Source organism: Bufo bufo, chromosome 3, assembly GCF_905171765.1.
Source record: "Bufo bufo chromosome 3, aBufBuf1.1, whole genome shotgun sequence".
Classification (NCBI taxonomy): domain Eukaryota; kingdom Metazoa; phylum Chordata; class Amphibia; order Anura; family Bufonidae; genus Bufo; species Bufo bufo.
The window spans coordinates 107066617-107080565 of NC_053391.1; the positions used below are offsets into that span (position 1 = coordinate 107066617).

General features: G+C 41.0%; 1 protein-coding gene across 1 annotated transcript in view; it reads right to left on the reverse strand.

Moving 5' to 3' along the window:
- SLC13A2 (solute carrier family 13 member 2) overlaps positions 1 to 13949 on the reverse strand; it is a 91048-nt gene that overhangs the window by 26284 nt on the left and 50815 nt on the right. The window contains exons 4-8 of the mRNA XM_040421799.1: positions 12387 to 12694; positions 9467 to 9656; positions 4496 to 4618; positions 2923 to 3144; positions 328 to 401 (exon numbers count right to left, since the gene is read on the reverse strand). Coding sequence (XP_040277733.1) covers positions 328 to 401; positions 2923 to 3144; positions 4496 to 4618; positions 9467 to 9656; positions 12387 to 12694 — 917 coding nt within the window. The remainder of the gene's footprint in view (positions 1 to 327; positions 402 to 2922; positions 3145 to 4495; positions 4619 to 9466; positions 9657 to 12386; positions 12695 to 13949) is intronic.

Consider the following 13949-nt stretch of genomic DNA (forward strand, 5'->3'; position numbering starts at 1 on the left):
AAATGAAATGTACACATCAAAAATTCCTCCATACATAGCCTCCATATATATGTATTTGTTTTCAACGGGGAAAGAGGAGAAAGGCGCTGCCAAATATCTCTGGTATCTGGCAGAGGTTTATTTTTTGGGTGCACAAAAGGATCCAGAATTGAAAACTAAAACATTTGATTTCATCCTCCCCCAACATGAGGTTGTTGTCTGGCCCCACCAAAAACAACAATACTCTAATGTGTATGAGGGTCCTCACATCTGTAAATGCTCCCTTGTTATTTATCAATATTGAAATTTATTGAGATTCATTAGCTTGTTGGAGTTCCAGGTACTTACATGAGGGTAACTCAGAAGGAAATATAAACATCATGAGGGCTATAAATACAGCAATGGTTGCATCTGTCACATACCTAAAAACATAAGAAACATCAAGTCTTAACTATAAGCATTTTTTCGGGGCCTGGAATTATCAAATCACTTTCACCACTTCATTCCCGGCAATTTTTGCGTTTTTGCATTTTTGTTTTTTACTCCCTGTCTTTCCTGAGCTACAGTATAACATTTTTATTTTTCCATTTAGATAGCTGAATAAGGGCTTGTTTTTTAAAGGATAAGTTGTACTTTGAAATGGCACCATTTAATGTTGCATACAATGTAGTGGGACACTGGAAAAAAATTCCAATGGAAGTTGAGAAAAAAAAAGCAATTCCGTCAGAATTTTATAGGCTTTGCTTTTTTACCGCATTCACTATGCTTTAAAACGGACCCATACCCTTCATTCTCTGGGTCAGTATGATTACAGCAATACCACAGTTTAGTTTTTCTTGTATTTTAATGCCGAAATTGTTTTTTAATTTGTTTCTTTTAATCACCATATTCTTTCCCCTATAACAATTTTTATAGTTATGTCTACAGAGTTGTGAGAGGGCTTATTTTTTATGGAAGATCTGTAGTTTTTATTGATACCATTTTGGGATGTGTATGACTTTTTGATCAATTTTTCTTAATTTTTTGTAGGTAGGGAAATAACAGCGATTTTTATTTTATTTTTCTATTATGCTATTTGCCGTATGGGATAAATACTTTTATATTTTAATAGTATGTGCATTTTTGGTGTTTATTTTTTGTTTTTTTTTTTTTTTTGGGGCAAGGGGAGTGATTTAAATATATATATATATATATATATATATATATATATATATATATATATCTTTTACACTCTTTTTTTTAACTTTTTTTTAGGGCCCTACGGGGACCCTAGCATGCAGTCATTATATTAGATTTTTATCCATTACTGGATACAAAGTTCAGTATAGTCAATTGCAGTGCTGCCACCTGCAGGCCTGTATTAAAATATACAAGAGGCCTAGAAGCCTTGTACAGGCTTTGGCCTATTACTACTAACGAGAGCCCAACCCTACTGCCAATGTATATATTGTTTTATGGTGATAGAGAAGTGGTTAATTAAACATAACGGGGGTCATTTATTAAGACCAACATTTTAATATTCCCTATGGCTCGCGGTGGAGCTGCTGGAGTTATGTAGCGGCACCGGCCTCTACATAACTTCAGTGGATCCACCGCCACTTCTAAATGTAAGACAGCTTCCTTACGGTCTTACATTTAGACAATTTTCTACACCTAAACAGGCTTAAAAAATGGTAAATGAGATGGGCCTACCAGCCAGTCCCCTTCCCCACCCACTCCACACCCACTTTTTTAGACCTGGAGTGAGCGGGAAACAGTTGCAGATTGCGGCGCCATAATCTGCGCCAGAAATACGCCTAATATAGTTACATTTCTGGTTAGTAAATGACCCCCAATGTGTGTGGAAAAAAAAGTTTTCAATGCACTTACTGTCTCAGAGTTGTGTGGTACACCCTCTGTTTGAAAATCCTACATCTGCCAATGTCATGTCCATCAATCAGAATACCAAGTTTCCAATCTGGTCTGTGGACGAAACATCACTTCAGCAACCCAGGAAGTGGGAAGTACTATGGATGGGGCCAGAATTATTCACCTCCCTGAAGCCATGGGAGAAAATAGTTCTAGCCCTGTCAACAGCACCTCCCTCATGTTAGACCAGAAGGGAAACCTGGCAATCAAACTGAAGAACATGTTGTCGGTGGATGTAGAATCTCTGAGCAGAGGTGCATCACTTGACCAGGTTCCAAAGCGGCCCATACACACAACTTCAAGAGAATGAGTATATTAGAAACTTTCTTCTGCAGGCAAGTTGTGATAATTAAGGTGGGTTGATGGGTCCTGCTGGATCCTGGAAAACCACTTTAATTCCTAAATCATATTTTACTGTGCTGCATAAGCTAATGAGACATTTTAGTTGACCCTCCTAGGAACTTGTACTGCATCTACTGTTGTTGGCATAAGATGTTCTAGCTTTCTAGTAAGAAAAGTGTTTGATGTACCATTAAAATCCCAAATACCATTTTCTGTCACAAAATAATATTTTGGAGATCAAAATAGTATTTTGTGCCATGAAATATAATGTATAATAATATGTTTTGTTTTGTGGAGTCTTGGTTTACTTGTGTTCATGCTTTTCTTAATTAAATATGCTTTTGGTGATGTTTTTTAAGCACGACGACAGAGAAACATGGGGTGGTGAAATAAATCAGTATGATCAAACACAAAAAGGCAAATACATTTCACAATTCATATGAGCACCAAGTAGTGCGCTGGGTTTGACATAGGGACACCCATGGAGGTAATAGTGACCATACCAAGAAAACATTTAAAGACCATAACTACTTGAACACCTACAAGATCCCTGACGATCAGCTCAATGGGCTACGTCCCCTGAATTGTTTACATTGACAAACAATATCATCCATATAGATAGGTCATCAATGTTATGGTCCTGGAGGAAGCCTTTAAAATAAATATTTTTTAGGATCAAGTACACATACTTACTCTTTTCCACCTTTGTTAAAACTGATAGTTGCCCAGCCTGGCATGAAACCTGGGTCTCTTAAAAACCACAGAATTACCAGCAAGGTAAACATAACCAAAACACAGATTTCTGCAAAGGACATAGACCCGAGCTCCTTGTGCTCAGAAAAGATAACTTGATATGCTCGCTTATCTTTTTCCTTTTGTTCAGGTTTTCTACCACAGCCAAAGTTTTTCTTAAATCTAGAAGTAAAACACCCAAGAAATTAGTTAATGATGTGGGAAGCTCCCTTAATAAGTGTATGGGTTAGAGGGGTTGTAATTTTTTCCTAGTTTCAGTTCTCCTTTCACGGAGGAGAGACAGAACAGGGGTGCCCATAGAGGCAGCACAAGCCACACAACAGGGTCTTGCAAACCACCTATGGCTTCTGAGCTACTGGTTGGGGATCACTCATCTCATGTGTACTGACCTCCCAACTCTAATCATCATCTGTCAGGGGAAGTGAAGGATCAGGCAAGTGGGATTTCAATGCCTGGTCCTTTAGTTCCCCTGGTAGAGGTGCTATCTTTCAGTTTCTCCACTGTCTGTTGTGTGTGGCAGTGGCTTTCTCCTCACTGAATATATATACATATATACCCGGCTCAGCATGTTTGTGTAAAGGGGAGTTGCAGGGGTGCAAGGAGCCTTTCTGCTGCTTGAGGCAAAAATTGAAGTGGCGCCACCCCCCATGCCAATTTCTTAACCTAACCATTTTTCTCCAGCAGGTGAAAGACACAGACCTCTTCTAGTCTGTGCCCTGAGCTCTACGCAACCCAGCTCAGGCAGCGCGATAATGATGGCATCGGCCTCTGATAGGCTACAGGAACTAGGACTATAGCCTATTAGAGGAATCGGTGGGCCAGGGAGACATCGCTCCCATGCCCTGTATCAGAATTCAACTGTATTACTGTCCTGAGTACAGCAATGCAGTTGAATATGTAGAGATGAGCATTTCCACAATTGAAGCGCTCATTGCCCATGGCCCTTTTGTTGCCCCCTCTTGCCCCTACATCGGTGCTGCCTCACCTCGTCTCATTGGTGGTGCACCCTTGGGGAGTTGGAAAAGGTCGCTTTTGGAAGATAGAGCATTTGGCCTTCAGCAATGGAAGGTGTATGATCACATTTTAATGGCTTTTCCCAGGCACTAAATAATATTCACGAGCACACGAACTACAGATAACATGAACCAAAGGTTGTGTTCAGATAACCGTTACGTTCAAAGATCATGACTCTCCTATCGTACCTATCGTCTGCTCATGGATGTACACTGAGGAAGGATGGCCCATAGCAGAAATGAATATGGGCCCACCACTGCCCTCAGTTAAGCGATTTGCTCATCACCTCTTCTTTGCATGTTGGATCAATTGAAAAGCACTCGGCAATCTTGAAAACATATTCTTTCCTATCCTTGTCCTACAGGTTCCTGTAAAGTAACATCCTAACAGAGCAAGCAGCAAAAATATATTGTCCAGTCGAATATTATCTTTCCTCTGAGGTCAATTTAACATTATTTTTGGTCCTCACATTCACTGATAAAAATAGCAAAAGACTTACTTAGTTCCCAGGAACAAGAACTGCAGCCATATCCAGGAAAGAGCGAGTAGCAGAATCATCGTAGGAAAGGAAAATCCAAACCATGAAGCAAAATTGATTATATTGTTGTTTCCAGGGAACAATCTACACATATATAATACAGTACATTAAGGATCATAAAGGTAGGAACAAAAACACCATTGTAAAAATTAGAATAAGCAATATTATTAATGGTATCCATTGTGTTTATATCTGATCCTTGGTGTTAGGTATCCTAAGCTTTATATTCATTCATTACTTTGGGCATATATACCATATAGATGTCATTGTGTGAAGTTCTTGTCCCAGCCATGTTTTACATGCTTGTGCACTTATATCAATGGGTACAATTTAATACTATACTGTATATCCCCTGTAGTGAGGCATATGTAGCTAGACCAAATTTCCACATTGATAAAAACTAATTCATAAAGTTTTGTGGAGCTTGTTGTCAGGGGGCTTTTTACTAGAGAAGAGAATGTTGGTGGAATGTCATTTCTCAAAAGTTAAAAGGGTTGTCCCTGATTACAAAGAAATATAGACTATGGAATAGAACAGTGGTGCTTAAAAGTTTTTGAACCCTTCAGAATTTTCAATATAATTTCTACATAAATTTGACCTAAAACAATATCATCAATAACAGTAGATAAAGATAATGAAATCAAACTAATGAGTCAAAAATTTTAAACTTGGCCCTATTTCACAAGAGTATGTCCCTTGCAGGAATCACGCCCTGTGTGAGAGAGAGATTGTGCGCTCTGGACTACAGAGAGCTGGGAATTATCACGATTGATAATGATGTGTGCCTCTGTTTACACTGCACAATCTGCTGCCAGAAAGGATGATTGAGATGTTTGCACCAACAATTACATCACCCAATGTAAGGTAATCTAAGGCACCTTTAGGGGGCAGAGTATCGGGAGTGAGCATTCATAGGAATGTTTGTTCCCGATAATCTGTCTGACAATTGGGCAGTCTAAATGAGGTATTAGTAATTTATTTATCAAGGTAAATGATCCAATATCACATGTCTGAGAGTGGCAAAAGTATGTGAACCTTTGCTTTCAGTATCTGGTGTGACCCTCCTTGCGCAGCAACAAATGCAACTAAACATTTTTAGTAATTGTTGATTAGTCCTGCACATCGGCTTGCAAGATTTTTAGCCCATTCCTTCATAAAAAAACAGCTTCAACTCTGCTATGTTGGTGGGTTTCCTCCCATAAATGGAACCTTCCACAACGTTTTCATTAGGGTGAGGATTTTAACCCCTTAGTGACCACCCATACGCCTTTTTACGGCGGTGACTAAGGGGCCTTAGGCTAGGCCACACTTTTTTTACAGCGGCCCAGTCTTAGCGCTGCATGGGTCCCCCGATCTGGGCTGTTTAACACTTTACATGTCACGGGCAAAGGCGCCCGCCGCATGTAAAGTGCTGATAGAGGGAGCGGACCCCCTCTGTCTCCCATCTGCACCCGGCAAATGCGATTGCGCGGTGCTGATGTGTGTAAAGGCTGGCTGGGGTCTCATGTAGGCCCCAGACCAGTCTTAAGTAATTTCCAACAGGCTGCGCCTCTCTGGCTCAGCCTGCTAGTTGATGTCAGAATAACACTGACATTAAAATGCAATGCACTATAGGGAAAATGCATTGCATTTTAAAATCAATCAAAAAGCTGTCTGCATTAAGTGGTAAAAAAAAAAGAAAAAAAAAATATCATGTAAATTATCCCCTATGGTGAACGCTGTAAAAAAACTACAAAATAAATAAATAAAATTGCTAATTTATTCTTAGTTGCCACCGAAACAAACGTAATAACAAGCGATCAAAAAGCGCCATTTACTCCAGAATAATACCAGTGAAAAATAAAAGTCGTCCCGCAAAAATCAAGCCCTCACACAACTCCATAGAAAGAAAAAAAAACTGTTATGGGTCTTGGGAAGCGGCAATGCAAAAACATTTTTTTTCTTTTAAAAAAAGAGGTATTATTGCAAAAAAGTAGTAAAATGTATAAAAAAAAATACATGTATTAGGTATCACTGTAATTGAACTGACCCATAGAATAAAGATATTATTTATGCCAAAAAATTAACGCCGTAAAATTTTGAACGTAAAAATGCAGTGACAGTATTGCTGTTTTTCCCATCTCCCTCCCAGAAATGTGTACCCCAAAATGGCTCCATTAAAAACTACAACTTGTCCCGCAAAAAACAAGCCCTCATAAAGCTATATAGATGGAAAAATAAAAAAGTTATAGCTCTTGGAAGGAGACGATGAAAAAAGGAAGAAATACACTTGGTCAGTAAGGCCCAAAACAGCTGGTCACTAAGATTAACAGAGCCATTCCAAAACGTTAACTTTATTCATCTTTAACAACTTGTGTTCTTAGGGTCATTATCCTGCTGTACGACCCACACTCTCCTGAGATGTTCTTTAGAATTTTACTGGTATAATTCATAATTCCATGATAAGCAATCCTGACCCAGATGTTTTAAAAAAAGGTTCAAACCATGATACTACCACCACTGTGTTTTGCAGATAGGATGAGGTTTCTATGCTGGAATCTGGTGTTTTCCTTTCTCCAAACACATCTCTTCTCATTTAAAGTTAAACCCAAAGGTTCTATTTTGGTCTTACTTATCCTCAATAGACGTCAGGCTTGTCCAGTTGATTTTTATCAAACTGCAGATGGGCAGCAATGTGTTTTTTTAAGAGCGGCATCTTTCTCATTGCAATCATGCCATGTGCTCCATTGCTGTTCAGTGTACTCCCCATGTAGACTCAGGAACATTAACATTAGCTTTAGTTGCTTAGAGGTTACCTTGGGTTCCTTTGTTACTTTGAGGTATTATAACCCTTACTCTTGGTGTGATCTTTGTTGGTCGACCACTCCTGGGGAGGGTAGTAATGATATTAAATGTCCTCTATTTGTACACATCTGTCTGACTGCGGATTGGTGGAGTAAAAACTATTTAGAGATGTTTTATAACCTTTTCCAGGTTGATGAGCATCGAAAACTCTTCTTCTGAGGTCCTCATAAATCTCCTTTCTTCATGCCATGGTACACTTCTACAAATGTGTTGTGAAGATCAGACTTTGATAGATCCCTGTTCTTTTAAATAAAACAGGTCACCCACTCACACCTGATTGCCATTCCATTGCTTGCAAACACCTGACTATAATTTCCCCTTCAAATTGTCTGCTAATCCTAAAGGTTCACATACACTCACAGAGGTGTGATATTGGATCATTTTCCTCAATAAATAAATGACAGTCTAATTTTTCTTTTTACTAATTTGATTGATTTGGTTATCTTTATCTACTTAGGACTAGGACTTGTGTTAAAATATTATGTAGTTTTCAGTCAAATTTCTACAGGAATATAGACAATTCTGAAGGGTTCACAAACTTTCAAGCACCACCATATATAGCTGCTTTCTACCAGAAACAGCACCACACCTGTCCTTAGGTTATGTATGGTATTGCTGCTCAGTTCCTTTGAAGTGAATTGGGGTTGAGCTGCAATACCATCTTGTGGACAGATGTGGCACTGTTTTGGGAAGAAAGCAGCCATATTCCTCTAATCCTGGACAAACTCCCTTGAAGGAGTATTTTGGTTACATTAAGTTATCCCCTATACACATAGCCTAAACTGTGGTTTATTTAAAACTTTTGTAGAGAAACTGGAGATTGGAGATCAGAAAAATAAATATAGTGTTAATTTTTAATATGGACTTATGGAGCCATGTTTGGAAAACAACATGCAATGGGGAGTGGTATAAAATTTATAGGACCAACCAAAAAGTTGGCTGAATAAATAGTTCACTCTTATATTCTGGAAAGAGAAGAGATAGAGGCAAGGGTGCAGGGGTGGCAGATGCTTCCAGATCCCGATGCCTTAAAGGGCCCAAAGGCTCCTCTGCAAACACGGCAAGACACCAGTAATATAACTGGTACATGATACATGATTATACAACAGCGCTACTGATACAGGTTCTCTGATGCAGGTGTGAGCGTTGTGGCGCTAAAGTTTCTTGCCCCAACACCTTTAGCAGGTGACAATGGGAAGTACTTAGAGGATAGTGTGTTCATGTCAGTAAGGGGAGAGTAAGGTTAGACCGTGTGATGTGCCTGGGGTTTGCCATGTCCCTCGTCAGAGAGTCAGTGGGCTGGAGGCTGCAATGAGTGAGACGAGGTGTCTGAGGAAATGTTGCATAATGGCTCAACTACAGTTCTGTGGGGACCTAGAAGACTAGAAGTGCTATTGCAATACCATGAAATAAGGCCCTGAGTATTGTCACAGAAGTGCAGATCATGAGCAAGCAGAGGTTACTTAGTTTACCCCATGCCACCATTTCATTGCTGCAACAATTCCATTTACTACCATAAGCTTGTAGAACAGCGTTTTGGATATTGGATTAGAATGCACTAATGGAAAGACAATTCACTAATAGTGATTTAATCAAATGGTGCACAAAGAATGTATGGGCCCTATAACAAATGACAAAATGGGTCTCCAGTTATGGTGCTAAGTTTTGCCTCCTTATGTCATGTACCCACCTCTAGATTGCTAACAATACAGGTCCTCTAGTAAGGTGTGTACTGCATGAATTCTTGCTACTCAAGGGATATCAATTACCTTTGATTAGCACATCACGTCAGTCCTTTGATTAGCAGCAAAGTGGATGCGAACAACCAGGGCTGGACCGCCTATCAGTTTATCACTATAGTAGGCCCACTTTTGACTTAAATATTTGCAGTATTGTAAAAGTTTATAAGAATATGACATTCAAATAATCTACTCTCATTAAATAGTATCTTAACTCATCATCATTATAGAAATCAAATCTAATATTCATGAAAGGGGTGCTCTAGCCAGAACATGGTATTATTTATAAATGATGACAGTGCTTGCAAGACATGCATTTCAGCTCTGCTTGAAAAGTACAAGTACTTACTCGTCCATCTGTCCTTTCATGACAAGGTTGGGTGTGGTGCCAGTTAATGTTGCAATGCCACCAATACTGGCAGAGTAGCATACACAGAGACTCATTCCTTTGCAGAGTTTGAGGTGCTTCTTCAGCCTATGAGCTTGCTTGTCCTTCTTCAGTTTGTCATTTTCTAGATCAATTTCAAGGACAGTGGCACCTAAAAGGCAAGGTTTACAATTATATTAGCAATAAAGCCTAGTGTGTGAAAAAATACAACAAAATCTAGAATACTGTTCCCTAATATGCCATCACTCTGCCACCTGGATGCCATCACTCTGCCACCTGGATGCCATCACTCTGCCACCTGGATGCCATCACTCTGTCCTCTGGGTATGCCCCACGTGTCACCACTCTGCCACCTATATGCCAGTTGTGTAAAAAATACAACAGGCTATAAAAAAATGCTTGTTTGTCATTTCTTTCATCTTTCATGAAATACAAAAGGAGGAAGAATTTGCAGGATGATAATCCGCCCAGTGTAGGAGAGCAGGAGATGTGGACCCTGTTCGACAATTTTTTTCATAGTTTCTTTTTCCTTTGGTATTTTTTAATGGTTTTATTTGATATTTTTTGCTCCACCCCATAAGTACTTGATCCCCACACTGACCTCCAGATGATAGCCCTCACTTGCACATGCACTTGCACACTTGCGCTGAGGTTCAGCTGCAGTTTGTTCTGGCATTATTTGATTATGACAAAGCATTTCTTTCATCTGCAGTTCGTTCTAGCCGCCTTGTGCTGCCATAATTGGCTTTGCGGCATTTACCATCAGCTTGTTTTTCTGCTGTTAACTGCCATTTGGACGTGGAATTGTTTCTAAAAGTGAAGTAAAGTTTCGGTCTGCAATTCAATCCGCTCCCCAACACATATTATGTGATCTTTGGCATTCAGTTAGCAGGGTTACTAATAAAATGAATAGGAGCAGTGGTGAAATTATTGTCATTATTATTATAACAGCTCACTCACTGTATGTACTTGTATTACATTGCTGTTTGTCTCTAGGTGATGTTGTTATGCCCTCATCAACCAATCTGGAGCTCAGCTTTCCTTTTATTGAACACATTGTACAGTGGTAAAATACTGATGACCTAGCTATCCTGGGGATAGGTCATCAATATCAGATCAGCAGTGGTCATGTTCCTGACACCCTCACTGATCAGCTGTTTCGATGAAGCTGAATGGGATGAGCAGTTGTATGTACACTGCATTGTCGCTACAAGGAAGATGGGCCTGTGGTTAAAATTTCAAGAGGATCGGGTACCAAGAGTCAGACCCCCACCAATCTGATATTGATTACCTATCCTAAGCACTATGGGGCATAACTACTGTAGGGGGGCACTATAGGGGCATAAATACTGTGTGGGGGCACTATGGGAACATAAATACTGTGTGGGGGTAGTATAGGGGCATTAATAGTCCATACTGTGTAGAGGCACTATGGAGGCATGACTACTGAGTAGGGGCATAACTACTGTGTGGGGGCCCTATGATAGCATGAGTACTGTGTGGGGGCATTATGGGGGCATAAATACTATGTAGGAGGCACTATGGGGGTATAAATATAGTGTGAGGGCACTACGGGGGTATAAATACAGTGTGGGGGCTCTATGGGGTTGCCCCTGCTATTGTCCCTCTTTGACCTTTTGAAGTTGGGAGGTATGCTACAGTGGTTTTTACAATACTGTAGACCAATGTTTACCAACCTGTGGCTCTCCAGATGTTGTAAAACTCCCATCATACCCCAACAACCTGCAGCCATTATGGCATGATAGGAGTTGTAGTTTTGCAACAGCTGGCGAGCAACAGATTGGTAAACCTAGGTCTACAGTATTATAAGAAGAGATGTAGTAAAATGAAAGCTATGCTGTGATTGTTACTATGGTATGAGAGGTAGAGTGAGAAGCAGTAACAGTTACATTAGTGAATACTGTGGGGATTCACTCTGGTAGTTGGGATAAGCGAGTGCAGTACAGAGGCTAAGTACAAGTTCGTAATTCAAATGTCCGAGTTTATTAGGTGTATGTTATGGACAACAAACACAGGTGCATTTTATTGATGGCATTTTGAATGCACAGAGATACCATGACGAGATCCTGAGGCCCATTGTTGTGCCATTTTCCCCCACAACCATCACCTTATGTTGCAGCATGATAATGCATGGCCCCATATGGCAAGGATCTGTACACAATTCCTGGAAACTGAAAACATCCCAGTTCTTGCATGGCCAGCATATTCACCGGACATGTCACCCATTGAGCATGTTTGGGATGCTCTGGATCAGCGTATACAACAGCGTGTTCCAGGTCCTGCCAATATACTGCAACTTCGCACAGCTATTGAAGAGGAGTGGACCAACATTCCACAGGCCACAATCAACAACCTGATCTACTCTATGCGACGGAGATGTGTTGCACTGTGTTAGGCAAATGGTGGCCACACCAGATACTGACTGGTTTTCTGAAGGCCCCCCCCCCCCCCCATCCCCTTACAGTAAGGTAAAACTGTGCACATTTTTAGAGTGACCTTTTATTGTGGGCGGACTAAAGCACACCTGAGCAATATTCATGCTGTCTAATCAGCACCTTGATATGTGGGATGGATTATCTTGGCAAAGGAGAAGTGCTCACTAACACAGATTTAGACAGATTTGTGAACAATATTTAAGAGCAATGGGTCTTTTGTGTATGTAGAAAAGGTTTCAGATCTTTGAGTACAGCTCATGCAAAATGGGAGCAAAACCGAAAGGCTTGCGTTTATATTTTTGTTCAGTGTATATTTCTGTGTACAGGTATACAAATATTTCTGTATATTACATTTCAAGCTTGTTAGTCATCATCAGTTGATTTGGCTTTAGTGATGTACAATGCATTTGTTCAAAGAAACTTACTTTTCTCCTGTTTTGTGGGCTCTTCAATTGTCAAGGTTTTTTCCGGCATTTCAAACGCCTGATTTATATTGCCATTTTGTCCATTATCAGGGGCTACTTTGACATCCTCATTTAGCTGTTTGGCATTCCCATTCAGCTGGCACTCACTTTTGTCTGCTCGATCAACAACAAGCTCATCTACTTTCTCCTCGGAGCTATATAGTTGCTCAATCACAGCCTGGGCTATTGGAATCATCATGGCTGTTGTAGCTGTATTAGTGATCCACATAGATAAGAAAGCTGTCACAATCATAAATCCCAGAAGCAATCTAGAAAAAAAATTAACAATTAATACACTGCTCCTAAAAATAAAGGGAACACTTAAACAACACAATGTAACTCCAAGTCAATCACACTTCTGTGAAATCAAATTGTCCACTTAGGAAGCAACACTGAGTGACAATCAATTTCACATGCTGTTGTGCAAATGGGATAGACAACAGGTGGAAATTATAGGCAATTAGCAAGACACCCCCAATAAAGGAGTGGTTCTGCAGGTGGTGACCAGAGATCACTTCTCAGTTCTTATGCTTCCTGGCTAATGTTTTGGTCACTTTTGAATGCTGGCGGTGCTTTCCCTCCAGTGGTAGCATGAGACGGAGTCTACAACCCACACAAGTGGCTCAGGTAGTGCAGCTTATCCAGGATGGCACATCAATGCAAGCTGTGGCAAGAAGGTTTGCTGTGTCTGTCAGCGTAAGGTCCAGGGCATGGAGGCGCTACCAGGAGACAGGCCAGTACATCAGGAGACGTGGAGGAGGCCGTAGGAGGGCAACAACCCAGCAGCAGGACCGCTACCTCCGCCTTTGTGCAAGGAGGAACAGTAGGAGCACTGCCAGAGCCCTGCAAAATGACCTCCAGCAGGCCACAAATGTGCATGTGTCTGCTCAAACGGTCAGAAACACACTCCATGAGGGTGATATGAGGGCCCGACGTCCACAGGTGGGGGTTGTGCTTACAGCCCAACACCGTGCAGGACGTTTGGCATTTTCCAGAGAACACCAAGATTGGCAAATTCGCCACTGGCGCCCTGTGCTCTTCACAGATGAAAGCAGGTTCACACTGAGCACATGTGACAGACGTGACAGAGTCTTAAGATGTCGTGGAGAACATTCTTCTGCCTGCAACATCCTCCAGCATGACCGGTTTGGCATTGGGCCAGTAATGGTGTGGGGTGGCATTTCTTTGGAGGGCCACACAGCCCTCCATGTGCTCGCCAGAGGTAGCCTGACTGCCATTAGGTACTGAGATGAGATCCTCAGACCCCTTGTGAGACCATATGCTGGTGCGGTTGGCCCTGGGTTCCTCCTAATGCAAGACAATGCTAGACCTCATGTGGCTGGAGTGTGTCAGCAGTTCCTGCAAGACGAAGGCATTGATACTATGGCCCGCCCGTTCCCCAGACCTGAATCCAAATTGAGCACATATGGGACATCATGTCTCGCTCTATCCACCAACATCACGTTGCACCACAGACTGTCCAGGAGTTGGCAGATGCTTTAGTCCAGGTCTGGGAAGAGATCC